Source organism: Nansenia antarctica, assembly GCF_963989245.1.
Source record: "Nansenia antarctica genome assembly, chromosome: 16".
NCBI lineage: Eukaryota > Metazoa > Chordata > Actinopteri > Argentiniformes > Microstomatidae > Nansenia > Nansenia antarctica.
This window is the reverse complement of record NC_137686.1, coordinates 3,912,225-3,928,617: the sequence shown is the minus strand read 5'-3', so window position 1 is coordinate 3,928,617 and position 16,393 is coordinate 3,912,225. Positions and strand designations below refer to the sequence as shown.

The following is a 16,393-nucleotide window of genomic DNA, read 5'->3' as shown; positions in this document are numbered from 1 at the left end:
TATTGCTTTTATACAACAGTTCTACAGCGCGATTTATTAGTTAACAGTAATATGCGACAACAGATTATGATTTGATATTCAATCATAAAAATAAACAAAAAATTGTTCCGCAACTGAACTTCAAATGGACTGTTGCCTAGTAACCTGAACCCAAACAATGTAGTCTAATTAACGGTCATTTAGTAGAACATCTGTGCGGCGGAGTGATATATATAGTTAAAAGTCCCAGTGCTGTTATACTGTATATCAGCACTCATGGAATGCCTCTTGTCCAATCAAATTACTTGGTCGGAACTAACTGTTGTATAATGGTTATTATCACCCAGTCAACGCTGAAACTCTGTCCCCCAGCACACTGAGGGCTGTAGCTGTTGATATTGAGATGGTAGAAAAGGAAAAACAAATATTCTGTAACACTTCACTGAAAGCCAACATTTGTGAACTATATTTTAAGCTGTTAGACATAGACATGTATGAGTTGTTATAATGAGATGATGTGCGACTTACAATTAGTTTTACAATTTATCATGGCTTCATCACAATACATTGTACCTGTTGGCTCTAAGTAAAGTGAAAAGGGAAGGAAAAGTCAGTACAAGTGCTTCCTAACGACTGATCTAGTCTCATTTTCCTGGCAGTAGGCCTACACTGCCAAGTTAATTAATAGCCTGTTAACGAGGACAAATGTCCATCTGGTTTCTCTTATTTTTCATGTTAGATATTGTTTGATTGTCTGCATACAGTACACCATTAATATTACATTTCCAAATCCTTGTTTAGATAGACTTGAGAGAGTCACTCGGCTATGAGGTGTTTGAACAGAAGAAATTATGCATGTAGAGTAGACTTTGGGTGGGGTGTTATCTTTTGTTGAATTTCTTTTTTTTCTTGAAGGGAATCCCCTTCTCAATTCTCGACTGTTCCCCTTGCCTGATGGATTGCTCTGAAAATGCTGTATACCAAGTCAGGCTTGTATGCTGAAATATATAGCCTCCACCGCATCAGTTTCTATATAAAATAATACAATGAGAAATACATTCAGAACACACAATGCATTTGACAGAAGTTCTGGTAATTTTTGGCCCTTCATGTTACATTTGCCACCCATAAATCAATAACAACATATGCTATGTTTTCACTGTACATAATTCTCCTATGTAATAGAATGATCATTAAAAAGAAAAGCAGGCTTCTCTGCCTCTACATTGCTGCACTGTGACCTTAAGATCAGTTACCAGTCAGGGGAAGAGGGATGCGTAGTGTGATGGAGTGATGGTAAAGCGGAAGGGGGGAGAAGAAGAAGAAGGGGAGGGGGGGGGGGGGGGGTAGTCTGTCAACTGGTATAGAAAAGACTGATGTTTACTATGGTGGGAGGTGGGGTTAGTCGGGGCAATTGCTTTTAATAAACTCTTGAGCCAGTTGTTACATTGATGGAGAAGGCCAGGGCTCAAGGAGGGTGGGTAATGATAGGGGTTCACTGTCTCAAGTCTATTGTGGTGTAAAATACCAGCACATCTCCCCCCAGCACTCCCCCCCCCCTAGCCCTAGATTGCAGGGGCACTGGGTGGAAAAAGGGGGAGGCGGCTATACTCTGGGGGTCTCGGGTGGAGGTGGGTGGGGGGGGGGGGGGTGAGGGGGGGCTTTAGTAAATCATTTTGATTGGATTAAGGTCACTGAAGCCCTTAATAATGTGAAAGGTCAAAGTGGCTGGATTAAGTGCCTTTGTGGGGAGCCGAGCGCAGTGACTCAGAGGGCTCAGGGGTCTTTTGATAGGGCTTAGTAGGGAGAAGGAGGAGAAGCCTCCTGTTCATTTCTGCTGCTGTGATTGATGCTTGTATTTGTCTGCGCATCGCGGCCCCATTGTCCCCCGCCGGTGTCTGTTTGTCTGCCGCGCAGACGGATGTGTGTCGGTTTCCTCCTCACGCCTTTTCAAGGGGGGGGAGATTTGAAAAGAACAGTAGTAGGGCCCTCCAGAGCTTTCACCAGTTGGAGGCTGGTGGAGGTAAGGCATGGAATGGAATGGAATGAGGAACGGTATCAACTGGCACCATTCCCTGTTCCGTTCCACGCATTCTAACGAGCCGCATCCCCTTCCGCTTTCTACCTCCATCAGCCCGTGACTGCCATCTGAGACAGAGGTCAACAGTTTCCTAGCTCAGAGACGTAACTTTTTATTTTTTTCATTCAACAAAATGTTAATTCGCAGACAGAAGACGACTGACACACGGCAAAGATCGATTTGGAAAATTTGTACAATAATCTCACAGCGTTGTGGCTTGTTTGTCGGGAGAAATTAACTACGACTTAAGGCGCAAAGCTTTTGGGAAACCTCTGAATGACCCCAGAATCGCTTCCAGGTCATGATGAGAGCCGGGCTTAAGCTTGCTCCTTAAGATGCGTAGCCTGGATGGTTTCTCCTGGTACAGAAAAGCTTGAATGAAGGCAAATATGCACTACATACAGGCCTACTGTGTAATGAACCATAGTACAGAAAAGAACGTTTATGGATGCAAGGTATTCCCAGGTACATCGGTACATTACGACGTTGTTGTAAATTACCATGAAACATTTTATGGAAAACATGAACTGCCTTCCCTTTTATGATATTTTGTGGCAGACCTCGTAAAAATCACACCCGTCATAAAAGTCATGTTATGCAATGTTTCTATGTGCTATTTGCGTTGAATTACGTTTTAAATGAAGTTTTGTTCAGGAACTTCATGCCCAACAAGCAGACCTGAGAATATAATTATGCCCAGTTATTCCTGCACCCTTCTCTCTCTCTCTCTCTCTCTCTCTCTCTCTCTCTCTCTCTCTCTCTCTCTCTCTCTCTCTCTCTCTCTCTCTCTCTCCTTTCTCTCTCTCTCTCTCCCTTTCTCTCTCTCTCTCTCTCTCTCCCTTTCTCTCTCTCTCTCCCTTTCTCTCTCTCTCTCTCTCTCTCTCTCTCCCTTTCTCTCTCTTTCTCTCTCTCTCTCTCCCTTTCTCTCTCTCTCTCTCTCTCTCCCTTTCTCTCTCTCTCTCTCTCCCTTTCTCTCTCTCTCTCTCTCCCTTTCTCTCTCTTTCTCTCTCTCTCTCTCTCTCTCTCCCTTTCTCTCTCTCTCTCTCTCCCTTTCTCTCTCTCTCTCTCCCTTTCTCTCTCTCTCTCTTTCTCTCTCTCTCTTTCTCTCTCTCTCTCTCACTCTCTCTCTTTCTCTCTCTCTCTCTCTCTTTCTCTCCACCCGCCCCTGTCACATAGCCCTGCCTTCAGGCTATGTCTGTGTCAGCACTCATTAATTTACATTAACCAAAGTGTCAAAACATGTGCCCCTGGAATCTGCCTGCGTTGAAAGGCAGTAGGAGGCAGCACAGGTGTTCAGGTGTTCGGACAGGGCCGCTTGTTCAGCACACTTGTCCGGGGGTTGGGGGTGGGGGGTGTGGGGGGTGGGGGGCGGTTACAGCCAAACCCGAGTGAGTCATATGGCAGCATTATCAAGTGTAGAGAATTCCAAAGAAACCGGACAGTCACACAACCCAAGGCATGAAGGCTTTCTCTACAGGTAGAAACAGGCATAGTTAGTCACTCCAGTATCTGAAAATGATAAATGGAGATTCCCTGATGCAATAGATGTATAATGCCTTACAGGTGAAGATGGAATTCTGGTGTTGCCACAATGATGACCACAAGGTCACATATCTCAGCTTTGTCCGCCATGTCCTATCCACTGGAGTGAGGAACCTATCAAGTTTATAATGTAGATTAGATCGGGGGGAAAAGTCATTTAAAGTCAGTGCATCTGCCCCTACATCCGAGATAGCGCTGTAATGCAAATGCTAATGCTAATAATTGTTGTAATAATAATAATAACAACAACAACAACAATAATACCTAACCTAAAGCAACAAGGGAAAAGGTCAGGGAATTCAGGTTGCGACCTCTGACCTCAGGAGGAGAAAGTGTTACAATTTAGGATGTGCTAAGAGGTGCCTGCTTTTCATCCGATGCATGTTTCTCCATGCTGGGGGGAGGGAGGTTAGCGCACCGGTATATCATTAACTCTGCCTATGAAAGAAAGAAGGGGTGTGGTAAATGGGCTTGATGGGGGGACCTTAGCACCACCCCCTGCTGGGCTCTGCGTGGAGCACAATATCTCCGCAACCATGAGATTAAGCTGGAGAGAAAGCACTTTTCCCCATTCACACGCCCTTTAGATTGTTTTATTAAAGCATGTGAATAGGGATTTCCCCGTCTGCCGACAAGCGGGGTCCAGCCAACGCATAGTTCTCTGTTGCTATGACTTAACTTGGTCCCCACTAATCACCGGGCCAGGGCAAAATTCATATAAAATATCTGCGGCCATTGTGGGGCTAACGCGGCGTGACAGTGGCAGCACAATAGGGGATTCAGCCCCCCAGCAGGTCAGAGGGACCACTTGCCATGCCAGGGTCCGGCAGGGTTTGGGTGGGGGGGGCGGGGGGGGGTGGGGGGGCTGTCACAAGAAATCAGTCCACTTAGGCAACCCCCCGAGACATTCCTTTCCCAGGTAAAGCCCCCTCAACCCACCCCAAGGTGCCAGGACACATATTTATTTTTTTATTTTTTCTCATCTTGTCCCCAGATAATCTTCCCTTTTCTTTTCTTGTTCTCATCCCCCCCCCACCCCACCACCACCACCACCACCACCACCACCACCCCCCTTCGCTCCTCAGCATCATTGTCAGCCAGCCATTAGGGTTTGACCCACACTTTATTGGCTTCCTGATCATAAAAGTGGGCGACTCTGTGGTTTTAAAGCTGGACGGTGCTGCTTAGATAGATGGAGCAGTTTGACTACAGAAGTCATTCCATATTTAGATAGATAGAGCAGGTTTGACTACAGAAGTCATTCCATATTTAGATAGATGGAGCAGGTTTTTACTACAGAAGTCATTCCATATTTAAAAAAAAAAGCTAAAGAGCTAAAAGCTAAAGAGATTGCTCTTGTTATTTGGTTTTCTTCCTATCTATCTTTTTTGAATTATTATACTTTTTAATGCATTTTTGTTTTAAGTCTAGCAAGCAGCAGGAGACATCAGAGATATTGTGAACAAACCTGAGTTGAAAAGTATTCAAAAAAAATTGAGGGTTTGCTTAAGCCTACCTGGAACGCCTGTTGGGTGTTGTTTCCACTTTTGGGACTATTCCCATTGGTTCCTTTGTGTCATGGCAAACTCAATCAGTTATTTGAAATACTGTTTGAACCCCGGTCTGATAGTGAATCATGCTGAAAGGTGACATGCTAGTTTATTAGATTAGATTAGATTAGATTCAACGTTATTGTCATTGACAAGTACAAAGACAACGAAACACAGTTGGGCACCTAACCAGATGCAATAGTGCAAAAACCATAAATGTCTGGACAGTGCATGGTGGGACAGTATACGGTATTACAGTGAGTATAAGTAAATGAATATAAAGTCAATATACGTGCAATGAATATGAATATAAAAAGTCAATATATGAGCATGAATATCAATATGATGTATTGTACAGTAATGAAGTACAGTAAAGATATATGTACAGTGTGATATGTACAGACAAGGGCGAAGACATGTACAGTTAAGATATGTGCAGTATGATATGTACAGGACAAGGGTGATGGATGTCACTACAGTATGTACAGTTAGTACAGTATGTACAGTTAAGATATGTAGCCTGCAGTGTGCCAACCAGCAGTGGTGCACAAGCTAAGCTAATGCTTAGTACAGGCATGCTAATGCTTAGTACAGGCATGCTAATGCTTAGTACAGGCATGCTAAGCTAATGCTTAGTACAGGCATGCTAAGGGAGTGTGTGATGGATGGTGCCAGTAGGCCTCTCTTGCATCACTGTTCCTAATGCCCCTTATTTCTCAAACTGGTTGAAACCTGCAGCCAGGGAGGAGTGTTCGCACTCCCCTAGCCATTTACTCCTCCCCTCTCTCCCTCTTTTTTTGCTCTCCCTAGCCAAGGCTCTCCCTCTTTCTCTTTGCTCCCCCTCTCCAATCTTTCCCTCTTTCCCTCTTTCCCTCTTTCCCCTCTCTTTTGCGTTCTGTGTCCGTGTCGCTCCCTCTTTCTCTTCTTCGCTCTCTCCCTCGCTCTATCCACCCCCTTGTACCGTCTCCCCCTCCACCACTCTCTCTCTCCCTACCTCTCCTCCTTCCCTCTCTCCCTCTGTTCTTGGTGCCGTGCAAGACCATACAAGACCAAAGTACATATATCCAGGGAAACCTCCCTGTCATAATGAATCTAGTAAAAGCAGGGGAAGCGTGGAACTTCAGCAGGTTCTCGGTGTCCAACTGCACCCTAGTTCCCTGAAGTGTGCCACATTGTTGGGTGGTTACACCTCTGAACCCTTCCCAGGTTTCTCTCCCTGTCTCTCTGTCTCTCTGCCTCTCTTTGTCTTTGTCTCTGTCTCTGTCTCTGTTTCTGTCTCTGTCTCTGTCTCTGAATGTCTCTGTCTGTCTCTGTCTCTCTGCCTCTCTCTGTCTCTCTGTCTCTGTCTCTGTCTCTGTCTCTCTCTAGCTATCTCTCTCTTCTTCTCCCTCTCTCTCTACCCCCCTCCCCCTACTCTCTCTCTTTCTCTCTGTTGTGTCTCTGCCTCACAGACCGCAGTGTGAGGCGGCCATTTCCTAACCTTTCAAAAGCTTAATTGAGTCTCTTAATTATAGGCCCTGTCAGGCCCTGTCTTTTCCTTCTCATCTTCTTGGAAGTTCCTTATCCCCCCCTCTGAGTCATCAGTCAGCTATGCCAGACAGACAGAGCCCTCGCTGGCCTTGTTCAGGGAGTCGATGGGTTAATGGCTGAGCAGGATGGGTCCACACACAGCACCTTGGTCGGACAGAGAAGACAGATCCTCGATGTGGAGATGACCCTCATTGGTCAATCAGATCAGATTGAACTGGTTTTATCGTGTGGAATGGGGTGTGGAGCTTGACTTCAGCGGAATTGTTTACTGAAATGAATAATGCAACCACAGGTGCCCTAACCACAAGAAAAGTCCTAGTCTAAAAAAAGACGTCACCTCATTTCACCCACATGTTATGATTCTCATGAAAAGGCATTATAAAGGCACTTTTTAGAAGATTACCGGTATAACAAGTAATAGCTGTTAGCTATTAGCTTTAGGCACCATGTCCCAATATCAGTTACTGTTTGCAGTATTTATTGAGCCTCTTACTAATGCTAGGAAACCAACAAATATCAAAATCTAGTCAAACAATTGTAAAATATGTCTTTAAGCCAGTGATACTCTTCACACAAAAACCTTGCATTGTTCCTACATCAAATGATGGTTTAATGATTACATTAAATGGGGTGTTTTTCTTTGGATGGGTTGATCTGCTACATTGATAGTACCAAACTAAATAGGACCAAACAGTAGCAGGTCTTTACAGCTGACCTAGATGACCATGTGCCATTGAGGTACATTTATCAGTACATACATTCCCACAAAGACAGTTGTTGCTAGCATTCTGTCATACTCAGTCTGACTATGAACCCATACCACGAGCCTACTGTGTGAGCCTGCATTCACAAAGACATGACAGGAAGACTGAGCTGTTTAGGAGTTCACGAGCGGTTTCACAAAGTGGTTGCTTTTTCGTGGCTGTCTATGAGAATGCTTCTGTCCCATTCCCTAAATGTTGCCGATCTAAATACAGTATTTACCTATTACGTTGGACAGTACCACCAAGCCGATCTTGACAATGTAAATATCTGTTTTTGTCCTGTTCTTGATATATGTTGTGGTAATACTATGTTTATCCTGTCGTGGTGTGTCTGTTAAGCCCAGAAATAATGGACCCGTATTTTGTATGAAGAGAGTTCATTAAATCAAACCCCCTCTTCCTCTCTCTCCAGCGACTCGCGAGTCGGCGTTCGTCCACGCCATCGCCTCGGCAGGCGTGGCGTTCGCTGTGACGCGCTCATGCGCCGACGGCTCGGCCACCATTTGCGGCTGCGACTCACGCCACAAGGGCCCCCCCGGGGAAGGCTGGAAGTGGGGGGGCTGCAGCGAGGACGTGGACTTTGGCAGCATGGTGTCACGGGAGTTCGCCGACGCCCGGGAGAACCGGCCCGACGCACGCTCTGCCATGAACCGCCACAACAACGAGGCGGGCCGCACGGTGAGAACCTCTTCTTTGATTGATTGATTGAAAACTTTATTAGAAGATTTGCAGAAGTAGGTACATGAAAGTACATATTACATACAAGGTCAACTAACAGGATAAAAACCCAAGAAAGCCACTGGCTTATTTCAATTGGGGTCCTTGATTCTCAATTCATCGTTACATGTAAGACAGACAAAAAAGCTAAAAAAAAAAAAAAGCTTCTCTCTACGACGACTGCCAATGGCCCCTGGCCTGAGCTTGATTACTCGTCCTGCTACAACTAGTGAATTGATGATTCACTTGCTTAGTCAAATGTATCGATTGTAAGTCGCTTTGGAATAAGGCGTCTGCTAAATGGCAAACATGTAATGTAAATGTCTCTTCTTCACAGGCTGATTTTGAATGATGTTCTATTTGACAAGCTAGCTTTGATTCACCCCAATCCTAGATCATCTGATAAACTCGTTCTAGTATTGTCACTACAAATATGTGACGGCAGCTGGTAAAAGCGGGAACAAGTCAGCAAACCGATCTAAATGTTCGGAGTTTTATTTTCAGAAAATTGTTTCAGTTGTTGAAAATCAATGACACACTTGCTAGTCAAGCCGAAACATTGGAATGCAATGGATTCGGCGAGTAACGAACATTTGATTCTGACTCGTTCCCGGCTTTCACCAACTGCCGCCACCTATATACATTGTTACTTTATGACTTTGACTTTCAACCAATGGCGTCCTCCCTCTCCCCTCCCATCAGTCCCTCAACGACAACATGTTCCTGAAGTGCAAGTGCCACGGCCTCTCGGGCAGCTGCGAGGTGAAGACCTGCTGGTGGTCCCAGCCCGACTTCCGGGTCATCGGCGACTACATGAAGGACAAGTACGACAGCGCTTCGGAGATGGTGGTGGAGAAGCACAAGGAGTCCCGCGGCTGGGTGGAAACCCTGCGGCCCAAGTACACCTTCTTTAAACCTCCCAACGAGCGCGACCTGGTCTACTATGAGAGCTCGCCCAACTTCTGCGAGCCCAACCCGGAGACGGGCTCCTTCGGCACGCGGGACCGCGCCTGCAACCTCACGTCCCACGGCATCGACGGCTGCGACCTGCTCTGCTGCGGCCGCGGTCACAACACGAGGACGGAGAAGCGCAAGGAGAAGTGCCACTGCATCTTCCACTGGTGCTGCTACGTCAGCTGCCAGGAGTGCGTGCGTGTCTACGATGTTCACACCTGTAAATAGTGCCCCCCCCCCTCTCTCATTTGGCACTCGTCTTATCTCACCAAAAGAAACAGGGGAAAAAATACTTACATTTATCGGAAGAAGCTACTTAGCCCAGGCGAGAGGACTTCGAGAGCCTCGGATTAGACTTCAAACTTTAGCTGACTAGTCTGCGGATTCAGCTACAGTCACCTAACAAGCATACAAGAGGGCTCTTGTTATGTGACGCTGTGGAGAGTCAGCCTTGTGTCTTAGAATACGATGGTAGTTGACCAGAGATAGACTCCAGGTGACTCCGTTGATACAAACAGCATAATAAGGATGTTGATGGTGGTGATGATGATGATGATGATGATGATGATGACGATGATGATGATGACGATGATGACGACTCTCGTCGACAGATGCAAAGGAAGAGACAGTGGGGGGGGGGTAGCCAAAAGGTGACTTCAATTACCAGGGAGATATTTTCAAGCTTTTGGTTTCCCAACACAAGAAAAGAGAAGAGATTGGTTTGTATAAAAGCTTCTCTCTTGACAAACACCATATTGGTGAGTTCTCTGTATGCTCTGAGTAGTCACCTCCTTCTAGAGCGGTAGGGCACTGTCCAAGCCTGTGGGACACCATGCTATCTATGAACATCATCGCTTTCCAAATATTCAAGATATTCAGTCATATTCAGTCAACCCTCTGCTCTCCACCAATAATGTAATTTTTAAAAATGTGTATATTACATGTTCATGAGTTTAAAAAAGGAATAGCATATATGAGCATTTTCAGAACTTTGTATGACCACTATACACTCAAAAGCACACATTCTACTCAACATTTGTAGTGTGTAGGTGATAAATAACCTTTTGATTGAGTGAGTAAATGGACGTTCTATGTCTTATAGTGTTAACCTGTTACTAATGTTTGGGTTAGAATGCACTTGCACCTGAGTGAATGTAGTTGTCACATTGTTTTTATGTTCATGTATTCTCAAATTCTCTGGCTTTATAAAGACAAAAAAATACTAGTCTAGTCCGATCAGAAAAAGAACATTAGCACACATCAACCAAACAACGTGTTTGGAGAAAGAATTAAGAAAATGGATGCTTTGATCCCTACAACGTTTCATCAATGTCTCATCAAACCCCTGCTTACAACTGGAAGCTCTTTGAACAAGGTTGCCAAGAGGTTTGGCCACAGAACAATGATACTGCGTCATGTTTTGCCCAAAGACAAAATGACTTTCCATTCAGCCTGAACATGAGTTGGGCAGAGAGTGGTAAACGGAGTATGAAAGGTCAGCACTTCTCGTCTTGTCGTTGAGGAACGTATGAAGCTTGTTCTCCTCGTTGTTATCAGTGTTAGTGATTGTCCACCGAAACACGCCACGTCAGGTGACTCAGTGTTGACAAACCAATCTATTTAGTATTTGAGAATGAAACTTTGTGAAAGGGACTTACCCACTAGAATATGTTGTTGTTGTTGTTGTTGTTGTTGTTGTTGTTGTTTCATGACCGTGCGTTTAAGGTAACCCCACTATTCTCTCTGTTTAAGCTATTACAACATCTGAAACGCTCCCCAGAGGTCATCATATTAGAACAGAATTAGCAGGGAACACTTTACTTAGGAGCATACAGTTATAATGTGTTGAACATTAGAGTTGTTATAAGCATGTATGACTGAATTATAATGTCTTGTGTCATCTAATATCTAATGATCCTGAGGTATTATCAGACAGTTAAACATATGCAACATATTATGATATATTACGAAGATATTAAGGAATCATACAGTACATGCCTATAACGAGTTATACTGTGTTGTGTACCCAGTACTCAAGTTGTAAAAGAAAATCAGGGGATGGTGGATGGTGGATTTTATCATATGGGGAAAATGTTTGCATCCCCACAGCGTCAGTGACTTCAGTGTCAGTGACTTGGTAAAAATGTCATTGCATGTGTGCGTGCCCCCTCGCCCACAGTATTTTACTCAATATGCGTAAAACTAAATGTTGAAATAGCAGTAATACCATGTTCATTGATAAAATGACATAAGGGATAGAGAGGGGGGATGGCAGTTTTAGAAGGGGGTGATTTTTACCTTTTTTATTTCAGGGGGGGTGCCATCCCCCCTCATCCCCCCTCAACTCGAGTGCTGTGTGTACCTCATATAAAGTGTTGCCAAATAGCAAATATAGTAGGTCAGAAGTGGCATCATCCTACAACACTAACCAAGCTGTCTTATATATATATATATATATATATATATATATATATATATATATATATATATATATATATATATATATATATATATATATATTGTGCAGTTGCTGTAAAACGATGACCAAAACCTGTGTAGATGATTCTCATTTGTGGCTTAATTTTGTCCCTGCAACTATAAAAACAGCCCAGCAGCATCACTGACACTATCAATACTTCCCTTCTGTGTATGCTGCTAATTAAAGATAATTTGTCTTTGTGTTTGTTTGTTCTGTCTGTCTGTCTGTCTGTCTGTCTGTAGGTTATGTATGTATGTATGTATGTATGTATGTATGTATGTATGTATGTATGTATGTATGTATGTATGTATGTATGTATGTATGTATGTATGTATGTCTGTATGTATGTATGTATGCATGTATGTATGTATGTATGTATGTATGTATGTATGTATGTATGCATGTATGCATGCATGCATACATGTACTCTTTCTATGAAAGATACCGTTTAGACATAGTTTGAACAAAAATGTGAAGTTTTCTACTAATTCATTTTGCATGTAGACTGCATAGACATATACTGTTCATGTTGTTAACCAAATAGATATAATTTGTTGTGTATGTTTTGCTATTCTGTGTTTTGGTTATGGAATCATGTAACCACCTATCTGACTGTGGAGTGACAGGTCTCATTGGTGTCTGCTTAGATGAACTACTGATTGCTTGGACAAATCTGACGTATCTTCTACACCTGTTTTTTTGTAAGGAGATCAAATACACATACCACTCATCCTTTTTAAAATTAATTTTTCATACTTTTATGGAACGAAAATGAGACTACTGAACCTTGAATCAAAAGTGTTGTCATAATGAATTTCATTAAAGGGTATGTTCATTCGAGCCACAGAAAGAGTTTCCGCTGACTTTCGAGGCTGTCGAAAAGTAGTCGCCGGTTAACAAGGTTTGCCGGTTTACAGTCTCAGGCACGTGTAGCTCATACCATTTTCATAGACTCATCTGAACATGTCTCATCTATTGACAGTGGAGATTGGTGGAGGTCGAGGTCGGAGAATGGGCTCAGTGTAATGCATGGAATGGCATGGAATTCCTCACGCCATTCCATGCATTAAACAACACGTTTGATACCATACCTCATGCCATTCCATGCAACACAACGAGCCCATCCTCTGTCCTCTACGTCCCCCAGCGTCCTCCCTAGCACCTCCAGAATGATACATATCTCACATGATACCACTTCTCCACCGTGATCAACTACTGAGCAACAATTTTCAATACGAGATGTGCTTTTCTGCATTTATATTTGATTTAATGTTTGTTTGTTCATTTCTGTTTGTTTGTTTGTTTGTGTGTTTGTGTAAACATGTGCTCATGTTCTAAACTTTTTGTTATGGTCTCTTTAAAGTTTTCCAAAGTTTTGTATAAACTAGTTTTGCATTTTTATGGATTTCTAAAGTCTGATGTTTTCTATGATTATTTATTTTACTGTAAATGTATATATTAGTAAGTAAGTAAGAGTATATATTTGCAGATACATTCCGTTTTCAAGACAGTGTTGTTACTTGTAACACTGTAACAGTTTTACCTCAATGTCTGTTTTATCACTGAGCGTACACAGGATACACTGCTTGTCCTACAGTCTGTACTAGATTAATAGATGTTAACTTTATAATAACAAAATAAAAGGACATAAAAACATGATGACACTTTATTTGCAATAAAACTGACGTTTCTAGCTATCATTAGAGAATATTCTGTCATTGGCATGGCTCTCCAGAACAATTGTTGGCAATCTCTAAAGGTGCCATTGTGGACAACAACATCCTACCAACACTGTGTGATCAGCCCCATGTTAAATGAGATGATAACGTTTGATCTAATGAAGCCATTATATACTCTCTATACGGTCATGCACACATACATGCTTCAGAAATAATTTGTGGGCAAAATGTTATGGAAACAAGGTTGGGTCACATTGGGCCTTGAAAAAATATCCTTCATTTAAAATAGGACAGAATAATCAGAAGCATATAATCCATAGTCATTTTCACATGACCTCTGTGTCCAGGAGGCTTGTCACCATGCACTGAAGCAGCAATAATCTAATCTACAGCCTTATAATCTACCCATCCATTCTCATGTGGTTTCCTCATGTTGTAGGTTAAAGGTCAGAGTACAAGATGCAGGTAAGAACAGTAAAGGCAGTCAGTGCTTCTTTCATCAGCCAAACCTCCAGAAGTCAGACAACCTGGCTCGTTTTAGCATCCACTGACAAATGATGTTGACTTAAGGACGCGTAGATGTGAAATCATGCTCAACTCTAAAAACAGATGGAGAGGATTGAAAAAATATGCCATAGCCCACACACTCCATTCCTTCTCCAGGTGAGGTTCTCACTCTGAACCCATATTGTGTGGAGGATGCAGCTATGATAACTTACTTATGAAGTGTCAGGGTCTGGTGAAGAAATCCTCAAGTAGGGCAAGGTCATTTTTCTGTTTTTTTTCCAGATTATGAAAGTGCTGATTGTAAACGTTCAAATGATGTGTCATACATTGAAATCTGAGAATAGTTGAAGAAGATACTTATTTGAATATTGGTACACCTCAAACTAAATACAGGAGGAACTCGCTCTGAATCAAAACACAGGCAAAACAGCTGCTAATAGCTAGCAGCTAAGAAAGAACATCGCTATGAACATGTAACTGCATGTTTAGCACATCACAACATTCTGATAGAACATCAACATGCTAAAAACACATAACTACACATAATTAGATGATCACGCTGTCCTTGCTTTTGCACATGTCCTAAGTTTGTTTACAAGCCATGTATCACCTACCATTAGCCCATGGCAGATGATACAGTGAATCCAATTCACAAATGATGAGTATTTAGTGATCCTAAAACTGTTGTTTGTTATATAGAGTTCAATACTTAAACTTTCGTAAAATGTAAAAAAGCTCAAAACATAATACATTTTTAAAGAAGCTTCTTGGTTATTTGCGCGAATTGAGAATTGCCGACATGCAGACCTTTTCACCAGACCGTGTCATATAGGAAAACACACTCCCAAACTGTGTCCCCATGAAAAAGATAGATATTATCACTTCATGGGACACTTCACTTCAGGAGAACTTATTTTCCATTTGCAACATCACACTCTTCTGTGAGCAAACCTTGGAGCAAACCTTGACAACCTTTATAAAGGTTTTTAGAACAAGTCTGTAAATCACCAGTGAATCACAGTATTAATTTAAGAGTTGTTTAATTTAAAGAGTGCTAAACAACGCAGGTATGACATCACTGCCTATCTCTGTACATCACAAGCAACAAAACAACGTCACACCGTTTCAAACAATGAGTAATAACTATTTATTACTCCTTTATCTACAATCTATCAACATATCATAGACAATGCATTTTACAAACCCAGCATAAATAAATAAAGGGTAACTGTGGTACCCAGACTTCAGTAGCCACGTTGGTCATCTGAAATGAGATAATAATTCATTATGAATAATTATTGATAGTGCAGTGGTTAAGCAGAAATATTTGAAGGAATCGTTCACTTTTTGATAAAAGCACCACATTTTATTTATTTACTTTGAAACTTTCACATTTTTGGGGGCCGTAAGAGCAATTTTACAAAACGGCCACCGATGGTACCGCTATTTCATAAACTCTTCATATAGAAGGTCCTTCTTTTTGTGATAAGATCACCAAATTTGGCACAGAGATAGATGTACCGTGACAGTATGTGGCGACCCTAACCCTGGGGTCAGCAGTACCTGCCCCATTGCCCTTGGGGCAACAGAAACAGCCACAATTTGTATGGTTGACACTCATGTTGTGATGTGGGCATGAGATCCTCAGGTGACTAGCTTTGGCTAGCATTTGGAACAGGCAATAATTTCAGACACCTGGCAGCCAATGACATCGCAGGTCGTCTCGGATAAGAAAAGGCACATGCACTCCCAATGTCTTGTGCTTTGACAGGGTGTGTGACACAGCGTCAGACTTGGTTGGCCATGGTAAAAACACTGGGCAACATGGAACATTCTGCTAGAGCTCACAGAAGCACGACAAGGACTGTCCTTCATGATGTTGGTCCAACAAGAACCAGTACATGCAAAGATGTCAACATGGCACGAAAGAAACTCTTTGTGAGGTAAAAAAAACAACTATGTGTGACACATTCCACCAACTAGTGCAGCTCTGGAACAACATGTGAGCAGTCTACTAGAGAGGTGGTGTGTAGAGAGGTGGTGTGTAGAGGGGTGGTGTGTAGAGAGGTGGTGTGTAGAGAGGTGGTGTGTAGAGAGGTGGTGTGTAGAGGGGTGGTGTGTAGAGAGGTGGTGTGTAGAGAGGTGGTGTGTGGTGTGTAGAGAGGTGGTGTGTAGAGAGGTGGTGTGTAGAGAGGTGGTGTGTAGAGAGGTGGTGTGTAGAGAGGTGGTGTGTGGTGTGTAGAGAGGTGGTGTGTGGTGCCAGGAGCCATTGCCAGCATCTGCGTTACCTTCCCCAATGAACTGGGGACGGCTCCAAACAGAGGGGGGGTCTGTACGAGCCTTTCTGGACCATACTGCCAGAGGCATTACAAACCTGCTATGTGCTTGTAGCATGCAAGTGCATGTAAGGGCTGTGTGAAGCGTTGCCAGTGAAAGCAGCAGCAGCACTTGAATGCACAGCTCTATGTGTGTCTGAGGGGGAGGGTTGAAACACCTAAAGAGGAACTGTAACAAAGTACACACACTTTAAAAGATACTAAGAAACAAACATTTGAAGTTGTCCTTAGATGATGGGGTTGGGGTGGGGGAGTGGGTAGTGGTGGAATTAGGAC

At 43.0% G+C, this 16,393-nt stretch overlaps 1 protein-coding gene across 1 annotated transcript in view; it reads left to right on the top strand.

Annotated features, from left to right (window-relative positions):
• wnt3a (wingless-type MMTV integration site family, member 3A) overlaps nt 1–9,344 on the top strand; it is a gene marked incomplete at both ends in the record, with an annotated part of 18,591 nt that extends 9,247 nt beyond the window's left edge. The window contains 2 exons of the mRNA XM_080546727.1: nt 7,858–8,123; nt 8,865–9,344. Of these exons, the coding sequence (XP_080402853.1) occupies nt 7,858–8,123; nt 8,865–9,344 (746 nt within the window). The remainder of the gene's footprint in view (nt 1–7,857; nt 8,124–8,864) is intronic.
• Nucleotides 9,345–16,393: the final 7,049 nt, after the last annotated feature.